At 43.6% G+C, this 23,751-nt stretch overlaps 1 protein-coding gene across 1 annotated transcript in view; it reads left to right on the top strand.

Moving 5' to 3' along the window:
* Positions 1–23,751, top strand: part of LHX1 (LIM homeobox 1) — a gene marked incomplete at its 5' end in the record, with an annotated part of 68,061 nt that overhangs the window by 20,045 nt on the left and 24,265 nt on the right. Inside the window, one exon of the mRNA XM_070730791.1 lies at positions 670–947. Within this exon, the coding sequence (XP_070586892.1) occupies positions 670–947 (278 nt within the window). The remainder of the gene's footprint in view (positions 1–669; positions 948–23,751) is intronic.

The raw sequence follows: 23,751 nt of genomic DNA, 5'->3' as shown, positions 1-23,751 counted from the left end.
ACCCACCCTTCATGCAGACGTACATACATACGCTCTGTGTGTGCATGCATATATGTAGGTGTATGTGTGTATACAGTGGTACCTCTACCTAAGAACACCGCTACTTACCAACTTTTCTAGATAAGAACCAGGTGTTCAAGATTTTTTTGTCTCTTCTCAAGAACCATTTTCCACTTACAAACCCAAGCCTCCGAAACTGTAACCAGAAACGGCAGGGAGAGGCCTCCGTGGGGCCTCTCTAGGAATCTCCTGGGAGGAAACGGCCGGAAAAGGTGGGGAGAAGCCTCCGTGGGGCCTCTCTAGGAATCTCCTGGGAGGAAACGGCCGGAAAAGGTGGGGAGAAGCCTCCGTGGGGCCTCTCTAGGAATCTCCTGGGAGGAATCAGGGTCTCCACTCTCCCTGTGGTTTCCCCAATCGCACACATTATTGGCTTTTACATTGATTCCTATGAGAAAAATGGCTTCTTCTTCTCAAAACTTTTCTACTTAAGAACCTGGTCACGGAATGAATTAAGTTTGTAAGTAGAGGTACCACTGTATATACTGATGATCTACATAAACATAGATTTGTGTTTGTGTTTTATTAGTGTGGGATATCAATGAATGTAGGATGCGTGTAACATCATCTCTCTCCCCTTTTTATGTATGCCTCTACCTCTTCCTCTTGCAGCTACAACTGGTAGCGACCCCAGCCTGTCCCCGGATTCACAAGACCCCAGTCAGGATGATGCCAAGGACTTGGAAAGCGCCAATATCTCCGACAAGGAGGTGGGCAGTAATGAGAACGACGACCAAAACCTGGGGGCCAAGCGGAGAGGGCCCCGCACCACCATCAAAGCCAAGCAACTAGAGACCCTCAAAGCCGCCTTTGCCGCCACTCCGAAACCCACCAGGCACATCCGTGAGCAGCTGGCACAGGAGACCGGCCTCAACATGCGTGTCATCCAGGTATGAACGTTTGAAGAGTAGGGTGAGGGAAATGGCGGGATGGTAGGACTTCTGTAGGGAAGCCGATCGCGGTCCAGATCTTTTGAAGTTGGCTCAAGACTGGACTGGCTGGGTTCAGATTTGGGAATTCTGACAGCGGCTTGCATGGAAAACGTTCAGATCTTCATCCATTGGCTGAATTGATTGTTTGGGAGTCTACTTTTTGTTGTACATACTCCTGGTCAGTTGGAGGATGGTGAAGATATTGAGGACTCGGATTCAGATAGTGTTTATGAATTAGTGGGGGGCCCGGGGTTACAGGCAGTAGAACAGGTGGGAGGCCAGCCACAGGATGGGGCTATGAGTTCAGGATCTAGTGAGGGAGAATCAGACATTTGCTGGGTTAACCCTAAATTCAGAAGGGCCCAAAAACGTAGAGAACAGGTGTCTGGAAGAAGATATTAAGGAGAGGAATGGGTTAAATACTGTAGTGATGTATTTGGCACGTCAGGGGGTCAGTGGGGAAGAAGGGTGGAGTTTCAACATTGCCGAAGAGAAAAATGGATGTTTTTCTTGCCACTCTCAAGTAAGCAAAAGTATTCTGTGTTGATTAACAGTCATGGCTGCTGTTTTAGAAATCGTGCTGTTAGGAAAATAAATCTTGTTAAGTGGAGAAGGAGAAGGAATGTGAGAAATGCAGTTAAGGGAGATAACGGACCGAGTGCCTGTATGAAATGTGTTTGAATTCCAGAAGAGCAGAGAAATAAATGGAGTTTCTTTATTCATGATATAATGCATTTAATAAGAGTTATTTGTAATTGCTAAATTTCTACCGGAAACCAGAACACTTTTTGGGTTGCTTTTGGAACTTTCTCAGGCCGTCTCTTTAGAGTCGAAGTAAAGGGATCCTTACCACTGTCTTTAGAAAAGGAATTCTGTAGCAGCATCAATGCACTTAACATAGTACTGTATCTGGTTTTAATTCCTTTGCAAAAGATTCTCAGACTTTAAGGGGGTTTTTTTTCCCCAGCAGGAAGATATTGGACTAAGTCTCAGGAGATCTAGGTTCAGTCCATTTCCTGAAGTGATTTATTTGATTGTGATAATCAGAGGGCATGGATTTATTGGACTTTATTTGAGGATTTTATTTTTGTAAGATGCTCCAAGGGATCATGAATTGAGTTGAGAATGATATGGTTTGTAGGCAAATATAGACGGATATAAGAAAATATAGGGCACCTGTTTGAGGAAGGGTCTTTCCTGAGGTTTAGATCATTTGGAAAGAAGAATGAATTATTCTGTTTAAGTTTTAAATTACAGTGATACCTCGTCTTACAAACGCCTTGTCATACAAACTTTTCGAGATACAAACCCGGGGTTTAAGATTTTTTTGCCTCTTCTTACAAACTATTTTCACCTTACAAACCCACTGCCGCCGCTGGGATGCCCTGCCTCTGGACTTCTGTTGCCAGGGAAGCGCCTGTTTTTGCGCTGCTGGGATTCCCCTGAGGCTCCCCTCCATGGGAAACCCCACCTCCGGACTTCCATGTTTTTGTGCTGCTGCAGGGAAATCCCAGCAGGGCAATCCCAGCAGCGCAAAAACGAGCGCTTCGCTGGCAACAGAAGTCTAGAGGTGGGGTTTCCCAGCAAGGGGAGTCTCAGTGAAATCGCAGCATCACAAAAACACAGAGATCTGGAGGTGGGTTTTCCTCAGGAGAATCCCAGCAGTGCAAAAACGGGTGCTTCGGCTGGCAAAAGGGGTGAATTTTGGGCTTGCACGCATTAATCCCTTTTCCATTGATTCCTATGGGGAACATTGTTTCGTCTTACAAACTTTTCACCTTAAGAACCTCGTCCTGGAACCAATTAAGTTTGTAAGACAAGGTATCACTGTATATGCATAGTCCTTAAAACCAGTATAAAAGAGATGGGAGGGACCTTGGAGGTCTTCTAGTCTAGGTTCCTGCTCAAGTCATTCTGGACAAATGTTTATCCAATCTTTTCTTTAAAACTTCCAGTTTTGGCGCACCCATAACTTCTGAAGGCAAATTGTTCCACTGATTAATTGTTCTCACTGTCAAGAAATTTCTCCTTAGTTTTATTTGGAAGAAGTCTTCAACCTAGAAAATGGCTGATTGGTGAAGCTTTGGCATTTCATAGTCACATAAAGGTCTGGAGATATTAAAGAACTATAGCCCCACCCCATAATCATTTATAGTGTGCTGAATGTAATGTATGTTGGTTGAAAAGAAATGACTGGTTTTTAAAAATTAAATTGGGGTTTTTAGATTGCTTGTTTCAGTTATTATTGGGTTTTAGAATTGTATTGTTTTCCTCTTTTCATATGCTGTAAGCAGCCCTGAGTCCTCGGAGAGGGGCGGGATACAAATCCAATAAATAATAATAATAATAATAATAATAATACAGTAAAGTTGCCACGATACAGATAGTCCTTGACTTAAGACAGTTCACTTAGTAATCATTCAAAGTTACAGCAGCACTGAAAAATGTGTTTCATAATTACAAAGCTGGCTGAGGAATTCTGGGAGTTGAAGTCCACAAGTCTTAAAGTTGCCAAGGTTGGAGGCCGCTGGTTTAGCTTATCCAGATTTCCCCATTGATTTATCTTGTTGGAAATCAGCTGGGGATACACGCTGATTACCGAATTCTGATCACAAGATTGTGGGAACGTTGCAACAGTCGTAAGCGTGAAAAATAGTCTACTACTACTGTAACGCTCTCTACATGGGGCTACCTTTGAAAAATGTTCGGAAACTTCAGATCGTGCAGAATGCAGCTGCGAGAGCAATCATGGGCTTTCCCAAAAATGCCCATGTAACACCAACACTCCGCAGTCTGCATTGGTTGCCGATCAGTTTCCGGTCACAACTCAAAGTGTTGGTTATGACCTATAAAGCCCTTCATGGCACCGGACCAGATTATCTCCGGGACCGCCTTCTGCCGCACGAATCCCAGCGACCAGTTAGGTCCACAGAGTGGGTCTTCTCCAGGTCCCGTCAACTAAACAATGTCGCTTGGCGGGACTCAGGGGAAGAGCCTTCTCTGTGGCGGCCCCGGCCCTCTGGAACCAACTCCCCCCCAGAGATTAGAATTGCCCCCACCCTCCTTGCCTTTCGTAAGCTGCTTAAAACCCACCTCTGCCACCAGGCATGAGGGAATTGAGATACTCTTTCCCCCTAGGCCTTTACAGTTCTATGCATGGTGTGTATGTATGTATGTTTAGTTTTTTTATATTAATGGGCTTTTAATTATTTCTAACATCAGACTACTATTGTACACTGCTTTATTGTTGCTGTTAGCCACCCCGAGTCTCCGGAGAGGGGCTGCATACAAATCCAATAAATGAATATGTAAGTAAGTAAGTAAGTAAGTAAGTAAGTAAGTAAGTAAGTAAGTAAGTAAGTAAGTAAGTAAGTAAGTAAGTAAGTAAGTATAGATAGTCCTCAATTTACAATCACAATTCAGGTCAAAATTTTTGTTGAATCAAGATCCATGGATGGATGTGAAGAGAGTCAGTTCGGTCTAGTGGTTAAGCCGTGCTGAGCTAGAAATCGGGAGACCATGAGTTCAAATCCTGTCATGGCCATGCTGGGTGACTTTGGGCCAATCACCAGGAGAGGGAGAGTTCTAGTCCCACCTTAGCTATAAAAGCTAACTGGTTTACTTTGAGTCAGTCACTAGGAGATGGAGAGTTCTAGTCTCACCTTAGCCATAAAAGCCAACTGGGTGACTTTGGGCCAGTCACTCTCTGTCAGCCCAGCCCACCTCAGAGGGTTGTTGTTGTGAGAAAAATAGTGGGAGGGAGGAATATTAGGTGAGTTCGTTGCCTTAAGGTGTTCGCAAAAATAATAAAGATGGATTATAAATAAATAAAAGAAAAAGGCAAGCACTACATACATCTACATTCATGTTTTCCAGACATGTTGCTTCCTGCAAAGTTTCCAGAGAACTTACAGTATCAGCTCACATGAGAGAAACATCTTTCAGCTGTGGCGAGAGGGGCGTTTGTCCAGGTTCGCCTGGTGCACCAGTTGCGGCCCTATTTGGACCGGGAGTCACTACTCACAGTCACTCATGCCCTCATCACCTCAAGGCTCGACTACTGTAACGCTCTCTACATGGGGCTACCTTTGAAAAGTGTTCGGAAACTTCAGATCATGCAGAATGCAGCTGCGAGAGCAATCATGGGCTTTCCCAAATATGCCCATGTTACACCAACACTCTGCAGTCTGCATTGGCTGCCGATCAGTTTCCGGTCACAATTCAAAGTGTTGGTTATGACCTATAAAGCCCTTCATGGCACCGGACCAGATTATCTCCGGGACCGCCTTCTGCTGCATGAATCCCAGCGACCAGTTAGGTCCCACAGAGTGGATCTTCTCCAGGTCCCGTCAACTAAACAATGTTGCTTGGCGGGACCCAGGGGAAGAGCCTTCTCTGTGGCGGCCCCGGCCCTCTGGAACCAAATCCCCCCAGAGATTACAACTGCCCCCACCCTCCTTGCCTTTCGTAAGCTTCTTAAAACCCACCTCTGCCGCCAGGCATGGGGGAACTGAGATACCCTTTCCCCCTAGGCCTTTACAATTTTATGCATGGCATGTCAGTATGTATGTTTGGTTTTATAATAAGGGTTTTTAACTGTTTTAATATTGGATTGTTATATGCTGTCTTTATTACTGTTGTTAGCCGCCCCGAGTCTACGGAGAGGGGCGGCATACAAATCCAATAAAAAATAAATAGATAGATGATAGATAGATAGATAGATAGATAGATAGATAGATAGATAGATAGATAGATAGATAGATAGATAGATAGATAGAAAGATAGATAGATAGATAGATAGATAGATAGATATAGATAGAAAGAAAGAAAGATAGATAGATAGAAAGAAAGAAAGAAAGAAAGATAGATAGATAGATAGATAGATAGATAGATAGATAGATAGATAGATAGATAATGTTGCTTCCTGTAAAGTTATAGAGAACTTACAGTAGATGGCAGTTTCCATCAATTCCAGCCCATTGAGATGATGGGAGCTGTCATCCAAAATGTCAGGTAGAGGGCATCAGTCTGAAGAAGATGTGGACAAAACTGAACTAAATTCATTTTGGTTCCCTCCACCTCAAATGCTATATTCCAGCTGCAAACACCCCTGGGTGAGCATTAGCTGTGCCTCCCCGGCCCTTAAATTGGCTTTAATAATTACGATTGTAACCTAAGGGGATACAACAGGCGTGGGAAACATCTGTTGGAGATCCTCCAAGTGGGAGCAGATGCTTTGAAGCAGAAGGTGTCTGCTCGGCTCAATATGGGACCTGATTTGGATCAGGTAGCAAGTGATGGGAACTGCGCTGAACCTGGAAAGCAGCCACCTGGTCAAACAATCCTTGAAAAAAAAAAACGGAAGCAATTTTGTTTGCAGATGAGAAATAATTGACTTCTGCTGTTTGACATGCAACCTGCAGATTCCCCGAAGAAGAGGTGCCAGATGGAAGGCTTGTCTTTCGCTCTAAGTCATAACAGTTTGTTTGGTTTGGGCTTGGTGTGAGTGTGTGTGTGTTGGGGCGGGGGAATCATACTCCTGCCATTCGTTTTGCAAACTACAGTGAAAATAAAGCATGCCACAGGTGAACACACTGCTTAGAAATATAGAAACATATAAGATTGATGGCAGAAAAAGACCTCATGGTCCATCTAGTCTGCCCTTATACTATACAATGTCGTTTGGCGGGACCCAGGGGAACAGCCTTCTCTGTGGTGGCCCCGGCCCTCTGGAACCAACTCCCTCCAGAGATCAGAATTGCCGCCACCCTCCTCGCCTTTTGTAAGCTCCTTAAAACCCACCTCTGCCATCAGGCATGGGGGAATTGAGATATTCTTTCCCCCTGGGCCTCTACAGTTTATGCATGGTATGTCAGTATGTATGTCTAGTTTTTATAATAAGGGTTTTTAGTTGTTTTATTATTGGATTGCTACATACATAGTTCCCTCTAAGCTGAGCAGTGAGCAATCGCTCACTTAAAAATCATCATCAACTCAAAGTTTTTCAAACCTGCCCAGAAGCCGAGAGGGAAAGAGTGAGAGGGAAGGAGAGAGAGAGGAAGAGAGAGAAACAGAGAGAAAAAAGAGAGGAAGGAAAAGAGAAAGAAAAAGAATGGGAGTAAGGAAGAGAGAAAGAAAATCAAAATCTAGTTTGAAACTAGCTCAACTATTTAAGTGGCATTTTGATATTGATATAGTTGCCCTATTATGAGCTCACTGTTATAGACACACAGTACAGTATTTTATTTGGATATTCTCTGAGGCAAAACAGGGTGGGTTTTTTGTTTGTTTGTTTGTTTGTTTGTTTATTTTATTTATTTATTTAATATTTCTGTGCCGCCCAGTCCCGAATGGACTGCCGCTCAGACACTATACCTTTCCGCGCACCCCCAAAAAAAATTAGAGGGAACACTGGCTACATATTGTTTTTATCACTGTTGTTAGCCACCCCGAGTCCACGAGAGGGGTGGCATACAAATCCAATTAAAAAAAATAAATAATAATAATAATAATAATAATAATAATAATAATAATTTCCTGTATTTCATCTTAGGGTGGATATATGTTTATCCCAGGCATGTTTAAATTCAGTTACTGTGGATTTACCAACCACGTCTGCTGGAAGTTTGTTCCAAGGATCTACTACTCTTTCAGTCAAATAATATTTTCTCACGTTGCTTCTGATCTTTCCCCCACAACTAAGCTCAAATTGTGCCCCCTTGTTCTTGTGTTCACTTTCCTATTAAAAACGCTTCCCTCCTGAAACTTATTTAACCCTTTAACATATTTAAATGTTTCGATCATGTCCCCCCTTTTCCTTCTGTCCTCCAGACTATATAGATGGAGTTCATGAAGTCTTTCCTGATATGTTTTATATGCTTAAGACCTTCCACCATTCTTGTAGCCCGTCTTTGGACCCGTTCAATTTTGTCAATATCTTTTTGTAGGTGAGGTCTCCAGAACTGGACACAGTATTCCAAATGTGGTCTCACCAGCGCTCTATATAGCGGGATCATAATCTCCCTCTTCCTGCTTGTTATACCGCCCCAAGTCTGCGGAGAGGGGCAGCATACAAATCTAATAGATAGATAGATAGATAGATAGATAGATAGATAGATAGATAGATAGATAGATAGATAGATAGATAGATAGACAGACAGACAGAAAGGCAGGCAGGCAGGCAAACAAACAAACAAACAAACAAACAAACAAACAAATAAATAAATACCTCTAGCTATGCAGCCAAGCATTCTACTCGCTTTCCCTACCGCCTGACCGCACTGTTCAGAAATAGTAAAAATAATGTTTTTAAATGTGTATTTTATATCCTGTTGTAAGCCGCCCAGAGTTCTTTGGGAGTTAGGCAGAATAGAAATACAATAAATAAACAAATCTCCACAGACATTTAGCTCTGCACTTTGGGATTAGCCCCCTTCAAGTGGTGCAGAAGTATGAACGGATGTCCAGAAAAATTGCAGACTGCGGCATAGTTCCCTCTAAGCTGAGCAGTGAGCAATCGCTCACTTAAAAATCATCATCAACTCAGAGTTTTCCAAACCTGCCCAGAAGCCGAGAGGGAAAGAGTGAGAGGGAAGGAGAGAGAGAGGAAGAGAGGAAGAGAGAGAAACAGATAGAAAAAAGAGAGGAAGGAAAAGAGAAAGAAAAAGAATGGGAGTAAGGAAGAGAGAAAGAAAATCAAAATCTAGTTTGAAACTAGCTCAACTATTTAAGTGGCATTTTGATATTGATAGAGTTGCCCTATTATGAGCTCACGGTTATAGACACACAGTACAGTATTTTATTTTGAAATTCTCTGAGGCAAAACAGGGTGGGTTTTTTATTTGTTTGTTTGTTTGTTTGTTTGTTTGTTTATTATTTCAGTGCCGCCCAGTCCCGAAGCGACTGCCGCTCAGACACTATACTTTTCCGCCCACCCCCCAAAAAAATTAGAGGGAACACTGGACTGCGGGGACCGTTTGCATTTCAGTTTGAGATGCAGACAGCAGAAAAATTCCCAAACTGGCAAAGCTTCACTGAAACCCCAGAGGCAAAAAAAATCCCACAAACGGATAAAAGCTCGGGAAAAGGCACTTCCGATTTGCCTTTGCGATGTTTTTTGCACTCTGGGGCTTCAGGAAGCTTCCCTGGAGACAAAACGGCCTTTCCCAAGGCCGAAAATCAGCTGGCCAGCATGTGGACTGGAGGTGAAACATGGCAAAGTCTCGTGTGGTTCCCCATGCCACCTGTGGCAAGCATGCCGTAGGTTCGCCCTCAGGGCCCTATATCAGTAATGGCGAACCTTTTTTCCCTCGGGTGCCGAAAGAGTGTGGGCGCATACCCACGCCCATAATTCAATACCTGGGGAGGGGAAAAATAACTTTCCCCCACCCTTCAGGCCCTATGGAAGCTAGAAACAGCCTGTTTCCAAACTTCTGGTGGGCCCAGTAGGCTTGTGTTTTGCCCTCCCCAGGCTCTAAATGTTTATGTTTATTAGATTTGTATGCCGCCCCTTTCCGTAGACTCGGGGCGGCTCACAACACAATAAAAACAGTTTATAACAAATCTAATAATTTACAATTTAAGATATTTTAAAAAACCCATTATTAAGCAGACATACATACAAGCATACCATACATAAATTGTATAGGCCCAGGGGAGATATCTCAGTTCCCCCATGCCTGACGACAAAGGTGGGTTTTAAGGAGTTTACGACAGGCAAGGAGGGTAGGGGCAGTTCTAATCTCTGGGGGGAGCTGGTTCCAGAGAGTCGGGGCCGCCACAGAGAAGGCTCTTCCCCTGGGGCCCGCCCACCGACATTGTTTAGTTGACGGGACCCGGAGAAGGCCCACTCTGTGGGACCTAATCGGCCGCTGGGATTCGTGCGGCAGAAGGCGCTCATGTCAGGAGCGCCTGTGGTGGCCCGAGTGTTCTGCCAGCGAAAACGGAGCTCGGGAGGGCTGTGTGCATTTTGGCTGGCATAGGCACCTTGGGCCAGATCTAAGCATCCCGTGGGCCAGATCTAGGCCTTGAGTTTTACATCCCTGGTTTGACCATTCACAAGTCTTTCTGGAACTGAGTGTCCTGATTAAAGATTAATGATTAAAGCAACATTTTGAACATGTTCAAAATTGTTCAGAACTCGCTGGGATTCGTGCAGCAGAAGGCGGTCTCGGAGTTATTCTGGTCCAATGCCATGAAGGGCTTTAAAGGTCATAACCAACACTTTGAATTGTGACCGGAAATGCTTTTTTGGAGCTTGTGGAGGGTAAAAACGTTCTCTCCCATCCTCCCAAAGCTCTCTAGAAGCCAAAAATGCCCTCCAGAGCCTTTGTACGAGCCAAAAATCAGTTGGACAACACACATATGCACGTTGGAGTTGAACTAGGGCAACAGCTTGCGTGCCAGCAGATATGGCTCCGCGTGCCACCTGTGGCACCCGTGCCATAGGTTTGCCATCACTGTCCTATGCCATTTCAGGCAAATGGTTGTCCAATCTCTTCCTAAAAACTTCCAGTTGTGGAGCACCCACAACCTCTGGAGAGAAGTCGTTCCACTGATTAATTGTTCTCACTGTCAGGAAATTTCTCCTTTGTTCTGAGTTGCTTCTCTCCTTATTTAATTTCCACCCATTGCTTCTTGTTCTGCCCTCAGGTGCTTCGGAGAATAGCTCGACTCCCTCTTCTTTGTGGCAAACCCTGAGATATTGGAAGACTGCTATCATGTCTCCCCTGGTCCTTCTTTTCATTAGACTAGACATACCCAGTTCCTGCAATCGTTCTTCATATGTCGTATTTAAAAATAATTTTCTCGAATATATAAATATTTAAAAAGACAACAAATACTTTATCATGTGGATACATCTTCAATTGCATACCACATCACATCACATAACCCTAATCCTCCCCCCCTCCTGAACTGTAGCTCAAGACATTTCTTTCCTTGTATGTATGTGTATGTTTGGTTTTTATAATAAGGGGTTTTAGTTGTTTTATTAAATTGGATTGTTACATGTTGTTTTTTATCATTGTTGTTAGCCGCCCCGAGTCTGCGGAGAGGGGCGGCATACAAATCCAATCAATCAATCAATCAATCAATAAATCAATAAATAAATAAATAATGTTTTCACGGCCTATAACAGCAGCGGTTGTTTTCCACTTTTAAGTGTAAGAAATAAACATCAGCAATATAATAATACTTAACGTTATAATCTGTTCTAGATCTAATTTTAATTTTGTTTAGAAATTCTAAAATCTAACACCATAATATATATTATTTACAGCTATTCTTTCTCCTATTATCAACCCATGTGTAAAATTACTCCCAAGTATTGTAGTAACATGATTGTTCTTCATATGTTGTAGCCTCCAAGTCCCCTAATCATCTTTGTTGCTCTTCTCTGCACTTTTTCTAGAGTCTCAACATACTTTTTACATTGTGGTGATCAAAACTGAATGCAGTATTCCAAGTGTGGCCTTCCCAAGGCCTTATAAAGTGGTCTTAACACTTTGTGTGATTTTGAGTCTATCCTTCTGTTCATGCAGCCTAGAACTGTGTTGGCTTTTTTGGCAGCTGCTGCACACGGCTGGCTCATATTTAAGTGAATGTCCACTAAGACTCCTCAGTTGGGGTTTTAGCCTGCAGATGATGGTGTTAGCATCACAGGAGATGGTTTGTGACACTAGAGATAATAATAATAATAATAATAATAATAATAATAATAATAATAATAATTTATTAGACTTGTATGCCACCCCTCTCCGAAGACTTGGAGTGGAGATGCTTTGATTGCTTTAATTTTTTGTAATGACGTTTGGTTTTTAAATAGTTGTGAGCTTCTCAAATTGTGTTTCGTAATATAGGCAGACATAAAGTACCAATAATGGAGAATACTTGTAGCTCAGGTTGAAATGAGGGGTCCCTGGTGCTCTCTGAACTTTGTTGCTTTCTAGCAGATATTTCAATTAGGGAACATCATCAGTGCTAGAAGAGATGGAGGGAGGGAGAGAGAGGTGAGAGAAGGGGAGTGATGGGATCCTATGAGTACCGTCAGGTATGCAGAACTGGTAGAAAATTTTGATTTTTTTTCTTTTTACCCCTTCTGGGCTCTGGGTATATTTTTCCTATCGCAGTAAATGAGGTTGAATGTGTATAATTTTAGAAGAGCTGCGCGGGCGTGTGTGTGTACATACACATACAGTTTATATAGTAGATAATGTATATTTTTGTGTGCCTGTATGTAATATGCATGTACACATATGGCATATATACATAGAATTAAACAGAATACAGTGATACCTCATCTTATGAACTTAATTGGAAACCCCACCTCCGGACTTCCGTGTTTTTGTGATGCTGCGATTTCACTGAGGCTCCCCTCTCTGGGAAACCCCACCTCTGGACTTCCGTGTTTTTGTGATGCTGCGATTTCGCTGGGGCTCCCCTCTCTGGGAAACCCCACCTCCGGACTTCCGTGTTTTTGTGATGCTGCGATTTCCCTGGGGCTCCCCTCTCTGGGAAACCCCACCTCTGGACTTCCGTGTTTTTGTGATGCTGCGATTTCGCTGGGGCTCCCCTCTCTGGGAAACCCCACCTCCGGACTTCCGTGTTTTTGTGATGCTGCGATTTCCCTGGGGCTCCCCTCTCTGGGAAACCCCACCTCTGGACTTCCGTGTTTTTGTGATGCTGCGATTTCGCTGGGGCTCCCCTCTCTGGGAAACCCCACCTCTGGACTTCCGTGTTTTTGTGATGCTGCGATTTCGCTGGGGCTCCCCTCTCTGGGAAACCCCACCTCCGGACTTCCGTGTTTTTGTGATGCTGCGATTTCGCTGAGGCTCCCCTCTCTGGGAAACCCCACCTCCGGACTTCCGTTGCCAGCGAAGTGCCCGTTTTTGCGCTGCTGAGATTCCCCTGCAGCATCGCAAAAACACGGAAGTCTGGAGGTGGTGTTTCCATGGAGGGGAGCCTCAGGGGAATCCCAGCAGCGCAAAAACGGACGCTTCGCTGGCAACAGAAGTCCGGAGGCTGGGCATCCCAGTGGCGGCGGCTTGGGTTTGTAAGGTGAAAATAGTTTGGAAGAAGAGGCAAAAAAATCTTAAACCCCAGGTTTGTATCTTGAAAAGTTTGTATGACGAGGGGTTTGTAAGATGAGGTATCACTGTATTTTAGATGTTCAGTAATAGTTAATAGAGAGAGAAATTGTATCTCTCTGGGGCAAGGAGAGACCGGGCACCCTAACCCTAACCCAAATCCTTGACGTGTTAAGTTGGCCACCTTTAAGCCAGTCACATGACCTTTAAGCCACCCCGGTCACATGATCATCAAACTACTCCCACCTGGTCACATGGCCAGCAAGCCACACCCACAAAATAAGGCACACCCACAGTGTGGTAGTAAAAAAAATTGCAGCCCTTCACTGGGGGAAGGAGACGGACTGTGGGGGCCTTCGTATTTTTTGAACTTGGTTTTTTCCCCCTGCAGATGGTTTCTAAGTAACATAATCACGAGAGTAAAGTTTTCTCCCATTTTATACAAGTAGACCTTGACTTACAACATTTCATTTATTGACCATAGTTGCAGCATAGAAACATAGAAGACTGACGGCAGAAAAAGACCTCATGGTCCATCTAGTCTGCCCTTATACTATTTCCTGTATTTTATCTTACAATAGATATATGTTTATCCCAGACATGTTTAAATTCAGTTACTGTGGATTTACCAACCCCGTCTGCTGGAAGTTTGTTCAAAGGATCTACTACTCTTTCAATGAAATAATATTTTCTCATGTTGCCTTTGATCTTTCCCCCAACTAACTTCAGATTGTGTCCCCTTGTTCTTGTGTTCACTTTCCTATTAAAAACACTTCCCTCCTGAACCTTATTTAACCCTTTAACATATTTAAATGTTTTGATCATGTCCCCCCTTTTCCTTCTGTCCTCCAGACTATACAGATTGAGTTCATTAAGTCTTTCCTGATACGTTTTATGCTTAAGACCTTCCACCATTCTTGTAGCCCGTCTTTGGACCCGTTCAATTTTGTCAATATCTTTTTGTAGGTGAGGTCTCCAGAACTGAACACAGTATTCCAAATGTGGTCTCACCAGCATTCTATATAAGGGGATCACAATCTCCCTCTTCCTGCTTGTTATACCTCTAGCTATGCAGCCAAGCATCCTACTTGCTTTTCCAGCACCCGTGAAAAAAGTGACTTATGGTCATCTTTCACACTTACAACTGTTGCAGCATCCCCATGGTCACAGGACTAAAATTTGGATGCTTGGCAAATGGTTCATACTTATGATGGTTGCCACGTCCCCAAGGTCATGGGATCACCTTTTGTGACCTTCTGACAAGCAAAGTCCACGGGGAAGCCGGATTCATTTAACAACAGTGTTAATAACTTAATAATTTATATGAACCGAGATGGCACAGAGAGTAGAGTGCAGTACTGCAGGCCACTAAAGCTGACTGCTAGATCTGCAGGTCAGTGGTTCAAATCTCATCACCGGCTCAAGGTTGACTCAGCCTTCCATCCTTCTGAGATGGGTAAAATGAGGACCCGGATTGTGGGGGCAATAGGCTGGCTCTGTTAAAAATTGCTATTGCTAACATGTGATAAGCCATCCTGAGTCTAGGGGGAAGGGGGCCATTTAAAAAATTGAATAGATAAATAAACTCCAGTGATTCAGTTAACAACTGGGGTAAGAAAGGTCATAAAATTGGGCAAAATTCACTTAAGAACTGTTTTACTTTGCAACAGAAGTTTTGGCTTCAATTCTGGTTGTATGTTGAGGACTTCCTATATTCTAGGGCAGGGGTCTCCAACCTTGGCAATTTTAAGACTTGTGGACTTCAACTCCCATTTGATAAATGGTCAAAGCAATGGAAACTGCAGTTTAATGTTTCCAAATGTAAAATAATGCACTTGGGAAAAAGGAATCCTCAATCTGAGTATTGCGTTGGCAGTTCTGTGTTAGCAAAAACTTTAGAAGAGAAGGATTATGGGGTAGTGATTTCTGACAGTCTCAAAATGGGTGAGCAGTGTGGTCGGGTGGTAGGAAAAGCAAGTAGGATGCTTGGCTGCATAGCTAGAGGTATAACAAGCAGGAAGAGGGAGATTGTGATCCCCTTATATAGAGCGCTGGTGAGACCACATTTGGAATACTGTGTTCAGTTCTAGAGACCTCACCTACAAAACATTTAAATATGTTAAAGGGTTAAATAAGGTCCAGGAGGGAAGTGTTTTTAATAGGAAAGTGAACACAAGAACAAGGGGACACAATCTGAAGTTAGTTGGGGGAAAGATCAAAAGCAACGTGAGAAAATATTATTTTACTGAAAGAGTAGTAGATCCTTGGAACAAACTTCCAGCAGACGTGGTTGGTAAATCCACAGTAACTGAATTTAAACATGCCTGGGATAAACATATGTCCATCCTAAGATGAAATACACAAAATAGTATAAGGGCAGACTAGATGGACCATGAGGTCTTTTTCTGCCGTCAATTTTCTATGTTTCTATGTTAATTAATTGGATTTGAGATATTTATATTGTGTATTGTTTTTTTGATATGTTGTCAGAGGGGCGGCATATAAATCCAATAAATAAATAAATATAGCCCCCCCAAAATAAGTCATAAAATGGGGCAAAATTCACTTAACTAATTGTTACACTTAGCAACAGAAATGTTGGGTTCATTTGTGGTCATAAGTCGAGGATTACCCGTCAATAGATTCTTTTCCCCCCCCTGCATTGTTACCATAACGAGTCCCTTCGCTTTGCTGCTCCTCATCTGCTTCTCTTTCCTTCCACCTTTCATGTGTGTGATGTATGGGGGGGGGGGAAGAGATTTTCCAGTTTTGTAGAAAATTGTCAAGTGACCGTAGTAATAAGGTTGCGTTCTGCCCTTGTGAATTTGACAGAAACTCCATCAGCTGACGTCTAAAAAAAACCCAGAGATCTCCCCAGCTTGGGAGCCAGCTTAATTGCATCTCAATATTGGTTGTTAAAAGTAAAATTATTGTGATTGGCTGGCCTGGCAACCTGAAAGATGCTGTTGTGTGAACACAATAATTACTATGTGTGAATATGTTAGGCTGCGGCAGCGTGTGGAATTCAGCCTCTGGGGCTTCGGTTTAATTTGAAATGTGACTTTTGTTCCTCTCTATGGTTGCCTTCTCTTTATCAGAATGTCACCACCAGCTACACAAGGGGAGAAGATTTGTATCACACCATCCTTAAAGGCACAGGCACTGGGCCAGAACACCAGGGGCAATTCAGATTTTAAGCAGTTCTCCATGTGCTCTCTTTGGCTATCTCTCTTGTTTTGTATGCTGTTAGGTGGGTGGTGTGTTTTAACAGATTTTTTTTTAAAAAAAAGAGTAGCTGAAAATATACAAAGGGAGGGAGAAGGAGGGAGAGAGAAAAAGGGAAGAGGGAGAGAGAAAGAAAGATGAGAGAGAAAGAAAGAGAGAGGAGAAAAAGAAAGAGGGAGAGAGAAAGAGAGGAAGAGGGAAGAGGGAGAGAGAAGGAAAGAGGGAGAGAGAAAGAAAGAGAGGGAGAGAGAAAGATAAAGAGAGAGAGGAGAGAGAAAGAGGAAGAGAGAGGGGGGAGAGAGAAAGAAAGAGAGAGAGGAGAGAGAAAGAGGGAGAGAGAGAGGGAGAGAGAGAGAAAGAGAGAGAGGAGAGAGAAAGAGGAAGAGAGAGGGAGGGAGAGAGAAGGAGAGAGAAAGAGAGGGGAGAGAGAGAGAGAAAGAGAGAGAAAGAGAGAGAAAGAGAGAGAAAGAAAGAGAGAGAGGAGAGAGAAAGAGGGAGAGAGAGAGGGAGAGAGAAGGAAAGAGAAAGAGAGGGGAGAGAGAGAAACAGAGAAAAGAGAGAGAAAGAAAGAGAAACAAAGAGAGAGAGAGAAAAGCGAGAGAGAGAAGAGAGAGGGAGAGATCAAAATGGAAAGCTACGTTAAAGCCACAACTCAATAACCCAGAGGAGAATTATAGGGAGCAAAATGTTCCCAAAGCCCAGTTATGAACATACTGTATATTTCTTTTATTTTTCCCATTTCACTGAAATTAATAGCAAAATGGTCCTTTGAGGCTAAAATCCATAGGAACTGAATGTGTAGCTTAGTCCAAAGCATTTTGCATTCTTTCTCCCAGCCTTTGTTATAAAAGCCTGGGAAAATTATCCTGTGTTCCTTATGGTTTGTTTGTGTGTGTTTGTGTGTATACAGTGGTACCTCTACTTAAGAACGCCTCTACTTAAGACCTTTTCTAGATAAGAACCGGGCATTCAAGATTTCTTTGCCTCTACTTAAGAACCATTTTCTACTTAAGAACCGAAACCTGGAAAAGTTTCCCAGAAATTTGAGAGCGGCGCAAAGGCCCGGCCAGTTTCCTGCCATTCCCCCTTTAATCCCAGCCATCTCGGGCTTTTTTTGGCCTGCCAGAGGAGCCTTTCGGTGGTGCTTAAGGAGGCTTTGGCAGCCCAGAGTGAATGGAGCGTTTTCCTTTCTTTGGGTGCTTGGAGAGGGAATAAACCACTTCGCTGTGGTGACTCTCTCGCGCTGCCTTCCGGCGCGAGGTTGCCTCCCGGAGCGTCGGAAAGGCAAAAGTGGGTGTTCGCCCTGGGCAGATCAACTCGGCTTCAACCAAACCGAGGAATCATCACAGTAAAGGAAAGGAACCAGCTACAAAGCCAACGAGCAAGAGGAGAGGGGAGCCCTTCAACATGGGAAGGAAGAGGCAGCAGGTAGTAGCAGCAGCCGTCTTTTGGTCAAAGGAGCAAGAGGTTCCCCCCTCTCGCCCGCCTGGGTGTCTCTCTCTGGTGCAGTGTATGGGAGGCAGCCTCATGCCAGGTGTATGGGAGGGGCCTCCTCCTCCTCCTTCTTCTTTTCTCCTTTCCCATCCCTTCTCTTCTTCCTTCCCTTCCTCCTTCTTTTCTCCTTTCTTCTTTTCCCCCTTCTCTTTCTCCTTCCCCTTTTCCTTCCTTCCTTCCTCCTCCTCTTCCTGCTCACCTCTTCAGAGTCTCTCTTTTTTTTAAGCCTTAAAGTTTTGGGTTTTCTTATTCCCCTCACCTCACTTTCTTCCTTCGGCAGCAACTATCCTCCTCCTCTTCCTCATTCCTCCTCCTCCTCCCACCCAAATTCAAAGCTTTTATTTATTTCCTAATGGGTTTGTATGCATTATTTGCTTTTACATTGATTCCTATGGGAACAATTGCTTCCACTTAAGAACCTGGCCATGGAACGAATTAAGTTCTTAAGTAGAGGTACCACTGTATATATATTTATATATTTGGAATATTTACTCTGTTCACCCTAAGAGCATTAAAGCATGGAGGGGGAGAAAGAGGTGGGAGAAGAGAGGAGAAAGGAGAAAAGAAGAAGGAAGAAGGGAGGAGGAGAAGGGGAAAGGAGGAAGAGAAGGGAGAAAAGAAGAAGAAGAGGAGGAGGAGGAAGGAAAAAGGGAAGGAGAAAGAGAAGGGAGAAAAGAAGGGAGAAAAGAAGAAGGAAGGGAAGGAGGCAGGGAAGGGAAGGGAAAGGAGAAAAGAAGAAGGAGAAGGAGGAGGAGGCGGAGGCAGAAGGGGGAGGAGAAGAAGGAGAAGAGAAGATAGAGAAGAAAAAGGAGAAGGGAGAAAAGGAGGAAGGAGGAAGAGGAGAAGAAGGGGAAGGAGGAGAAGATAGAAAAGAAGAAAGGGGAAAAGAAGGAGAAAGGAGGAGGAGGGGGAGGAGAAAAAAGGGGGAGGAAAGGGGGAGAAAGGAAAGAAGGAGAAAAGGAGGAGATTGTGGTTTTTTTAAAAACCAACATAAAATCCTGCCTAAAATTGCATTATGTGTTTTTTTCTCCTTCCTCCCTTTTCCTTTGTTATCCCTCAACATTTGGGGAAGCTCCCTAGTTCCCTCGAAGGCTAAAAAAAGGGGGGTAGGAGGAACAAGCAGTGATTTTCAATGGCCGCTCCTATTTATTTTATTTACTTTCAATTGATATAGCTGCCCGCCTCCAAAACCATGGCTTCTGGGCAGCTAAAAAGGTTAATAACATTTGTAACATTGATTAATGGTTATAACAGTTCATAGCCAGCGTAAACAAGAATGTAATAAATACTTAAGCAGCAGCCAAGATGAAACCTCCAAAGCCCATCAAATCAGCATCCATTTCGGGAGCTCTGTCGTGCAGTCAGTCCCACCAGCCGTGGTGCCACAGCTAAATCTTCCAAGGCCCTGCGAAAAGGCCAATAGAGTTTGTCTTGTCTCTACGGATGCTCCCAATGGTGCCGTGACATAAAAGGCATCTCCTCGGGGTCCCCGCTCCCCAGGGGTGGGCAGGAAGTGGTGCAGCTCCATCACCACTGGCTGAGCACGCACTGTGCACGTGAGATTTGGCTCCTGCGTATGTGCAGCAGCCGAATCTCAACGCCCCAGCTAGCAGCAACGGTGCCCCACGCTAGTGGGCCAGAGAGCGTGGCACTCATCCAGCGGGCATGGGGCGCCTGGGACAGCTGTGGGGATGGGTCCTGCGAAGTGCTGCAGCAGCAGCCAATCCCGGCCGGAAACCACTAGTGGGAAGAAATCCTCCAGGAAAGAGGATTTTTGCTGATAATGACATCTACAGTGGTACCTCTACCTAAGAACGCCTCTACTTAAGAACTTTTCTAGATAAGAACCGAGTGTTCAAGATTTTTTTGCCTCTACTTAAGAACCCGAGTCTGGGAAAATTTTCCAAGAAATTTGAGAGCGGCACGAAGGCCCGGACAGTTTCCTGCTATTTCTCTCTCTGGCGCAGTGTATGGGAGGCAGCCTCGCGCTGGGTGTAGGGGAGGCGTGTACTCCTTCTCGACGCTTCAGAGTCCCTCTTTTTTTAAAAAAGCCTTAAAGTTTTGGATTTTTTTCATTCCCCTCACCTTACCTTCTTCCTTCAGCAGCGACTGTCCTCCTCCTCTTCTTCTTCCTCCTCCTCCTCCCACCCAAATTCCGAGCTTTTATTTCTTTCCTAATGGGTTCGCACGCATTATTAGCTTTTACATTGATTCCTATGGGAAAAATTGCTTCTACTTACAAACTTTTCTACTTAAAAACCTGGTCAGAGAACGAATTAAGTTCTTAAGTAAAGGCACCACTGTACTATTACTTTCCTACTTAAGAACCTGGTCACGGAATGAATTAAGTACTGAAGTAGAGGTACCACTGTATATACTGATAATGACATACTGATAATGACATATATATATGAGCCAACGCATAGCAGAACATGTGAATGCAGTCAAAAAACAAGAAAAGACCTCCTCCCTTGTCCAGCACATTAAAAAAACAGGGCACGAAATTGACTTTGAAAAAACTAAATTACTCCACAAAACAGAGAATTTATATAGAAGAATTTCTCTAGAAGCTATCGAAATTGAGAGAAGACCCCTTTGTCTAAATAAAAGAGATGATACCTCCCGCCTGCCAGAGATTTGGAAACCAGCCTTAAACAAAATAAACACTTCATAATAATCAGCATGTCAATCCTTCTAATAATTATGATTTTAGAATTTTATATTTGGAAATCAGCCTTAAACAAAACACCTCAAAAAAAATATCTCCATATCATTCCTTCTAATAACTATGATTACACCAACCAATCAGATCACTGAAACGTGGTCACCCAATCTATTTGCTACATTCAAAGCAAATCTCCACCCCCACACTACATACTAGGAAGAAATGTCAGTTGCAAACATTCCATTTAAAACAACACAGAGATTGGAACTACAGCCTGAAGATGGTGAATGTGATTTAATTCGTTCTGTGACCAGGTTCTTAAGTAGAAAAGTTTGTAAGAAGAAGCAATTTTCCCCATAGGAATCAATGTAAAAGCAAATAATGTGTGCGACTGGGGAAACCACAGGGAGGGTTGGAGATCCTGCTTCTTCCTAGGAGATTCCTAGAAAGGGCCCACAGAGGCTTCTCCCTGCCTTTTCCAGCCCTGTTTCCTCCCAGGAGATTCCTAGAGAGGCCCCACAGAGGCTTCTCCCTGCCTTTTCCGGCCCCGTTTCCTCCCAGGAGATTCCTAGAGAGGCCCCACGGAGGCTTCTCCCTGCCTTTTCCGGCCCCGTTTCCTCCCAGGAGATTCCTAGACAGGCCCCACGGAGGCTTCTCCCTGCCTTTTCCAGTTACAGTTTCGGAGGCTTGGGTTTGTAAGTGGAAAATGGTTTTTGAGAAGAGGCAAAAAAAATCTTGAACACCCGTTTCTTATCTAGAAACGTTCGTAAGTAGAGGCATTCTTAGGTAGAGGTACCACTGTATGTCAGCATAGTTCCCTCTAAGCTGAACAGTGAGCAATCGCTCACTTAAAAACCATCATCAACTCAGAGTTTTCCAAACCTGCCCAGAAGCCGAGAGGGAAAGAGTGAGAGGGAAGGAGAGAGAGAGGAAGAGAGGAAGAGAGAGAAACAGATCGAAAAAAGAGAGGAAGGAAAAGAAAAAGAATGGGAGTAAGGAAGAGAGAAAGAAAATCAAAATCTAGTTTGAAACTAGCTCAACTATTTAAGTGGCATTTTGATATTGATAGAGTTGCCCTATTATGAGCTCACTGTTATAGACACACAGTACAGTATTTTATTTTGAAATTCTCTGAGGCAAAACAGGGTGGGTTTTTTATTTTTTTATTTGTTTGTTTGTTTGTTTATTTAATATTTCTGTGCCGCACAGTCCCAAAGGGACTGCCGCTCAGACACTATACTTTTCCGCCCACCCCCCCAAAAAATTAGAGGGAACACTGTATGTCAGTGGTGGGTTCTAAACTAGATTGCCACCAGTTTGTGTGTGACACTTCCGCCTGCAATGCTTCTACTACCAGTTGACTGCTGGTATATGTGTGCGTTTGTGCGTGTGAGTGTGTGCCGTATATATCCTAGCATAAGAGAAGCCTGTAAAAGTAAGACACAGCATCACGAAAGGTGAATGATTCTCAAAGTGTCCTTGAAGGTGACCACAACAAAGGGATTGAAGCTCTGATGTCTGTGGGGGTAGGGTGTGCGTTTGTGCACGGGTGTGTGATTTTATATGGACACATACCCTTCCTCTCCTCCCCCACGAATATCTTCTCCAGTTCTAGGCTAGAAAACTGCTGTTCCTGCAAAATCCAAACTCATTAAAAGGTCGTCTTCAGAGGACACAGAAAGTAACTATGTTTTGATTGGCACTTGCAGTCTCAAAATGTGTCTAACTTAAAGCAGTAGCGAAGATTTTAGAGCAAGGGGTGTCAAACTCAAAGTCCGGGGGCTGGATCTGGCCCACAGGATGCTTAGATCTGGCCCATAGGGCGACCCTGGGAATGGTGAAGGGTCGGCCCATTGTGCCTCTGCCAGCAAAAACGGAGCTTGGGAGGGCTGCACTTAATGAAGGGATGTGGCTTCCTTGAAGTGGGGGTGAGGGACTTCTGTGCGCGCGCGCGTGTGTGTGTATGTTGTGTTGTGTTTATCTCTGTTCCCTCCCTCTGTCTCACTCTTCTCGGCCTCCAGAACCACTCTGCAGCCCCAATAAAAATTCAATGGGGATTTCGTAGGATTTAGAGATTTCTGGTGACGTTTCGATGAGGTCCCACTCGTCATCTTCAGGCTGGTGCTTCTGTCCTTGTTCTAGGGCGAACGCTGACAACATTGTCTGGTTGACGGAACCTGGAGGAGGCCGACTCTGTGGGACCTGACCGGTTGCTGGGATTCAAGCGGCAGAAGATATATGATTATATAATATACATAGTATGTTTTAATGATTTGATTGGTTGGTGGAATCACATTTAGTTGAAGGATTGACATGGTGATGATTATGATATGTTTTTTTGTTTAAGGCTGGTTTCCAAATTTCTGGTAGGAGGGACGTGTCATCACGTTTATTCATGCTGAGGGGGTGTTTTTCTATCTCTATGGCTTCCATGATTATTCTTTTATATACGTGTTCTGTTTTGGAAAGTAATTTAGTTTTTTCAAAGTCAATTTCATGTCCTGTTTTTTTAATGTGCTGGAAAAGGGAGGAAGTTTTTTCTTCTTTTTTGACTGCATTTTTATGTTCTGCAATGCGTGCGTGTATTCTTCGATTAGTTTGTCCAATGTATGTGGCTGCACATGTTTTGCATGGTATTTCATAGATTCCTTGGTTTTCGAGTTGGATTTTGTCTTTTGGGTTTCTTAGGATGTTGGATATTTTCTGGTTAGTGACAAATGAAGTTTCGATATTATGTTTGTGGAAAATTTTACTAATTTTGTCTGTGGTGCCTTTAATGTAAGGGAGGAGGGTGATGCCATTATCCTGTTCTTTGTCTTGATTTTTGGGGGATGTCTCTTTTTTGATTAGGTTTGGAATTGTCTTTCTTTCGAATCCATTAGAAATTAATACATCTTTGAGTTTGTTCAATTCAGTTTTTAAGTGGTCATGGTCAGCTAGGTGTTTGGTTCTGGTGATGAGGGTTTTGGCTACGGAGGTGATCTGTGCAAGGTGGTGGTGGGAGTGTGCATTTAAATAACGGTTGGTGTGAGTTTTCTTTTGGTAGATGGTGTGTCCTAGGGTGCCATTGGGTTTTTTATAGATTAGGACATCCAGGAAGGGAAGTTGATCATTGGCTTCTGTTTCCATAGTGAATTGTATTTTGGGGTGTAGGCTATTGAGATGTGTGAGGAAATTGTCCAGTTTTTCTTTTCCTTGTGGCCAAATTGTAATATATATATATGTCACATGTTTTTTTGCCGAATTTGAAAATTAAGGGAGACTAGGATAGATCTATTTCGGCCTTATTTTG

The sequence above is a fragment of the Erythrolamprus reginae genome, chromosome 1 (genome assembly GCF_031021105.1).
Source record: "Erythrolamprus reginae isolate rEryReg1 chromosome 1, rEryReg1.hap1, whole genome shotgun sequence".
NCBI classification, from domain to species: domain Eukaryota; kingdom Metazoa; phylum Chordata; class Lepidosauria; order Squamata; family Dipsadidae; genus Erythrolamprus; species Erythrolamprus reginae.
Note: the sequence above shows the minus strand (reverse complement) of the source record. Positions and strands in the feature narration are given on the sequence as shown.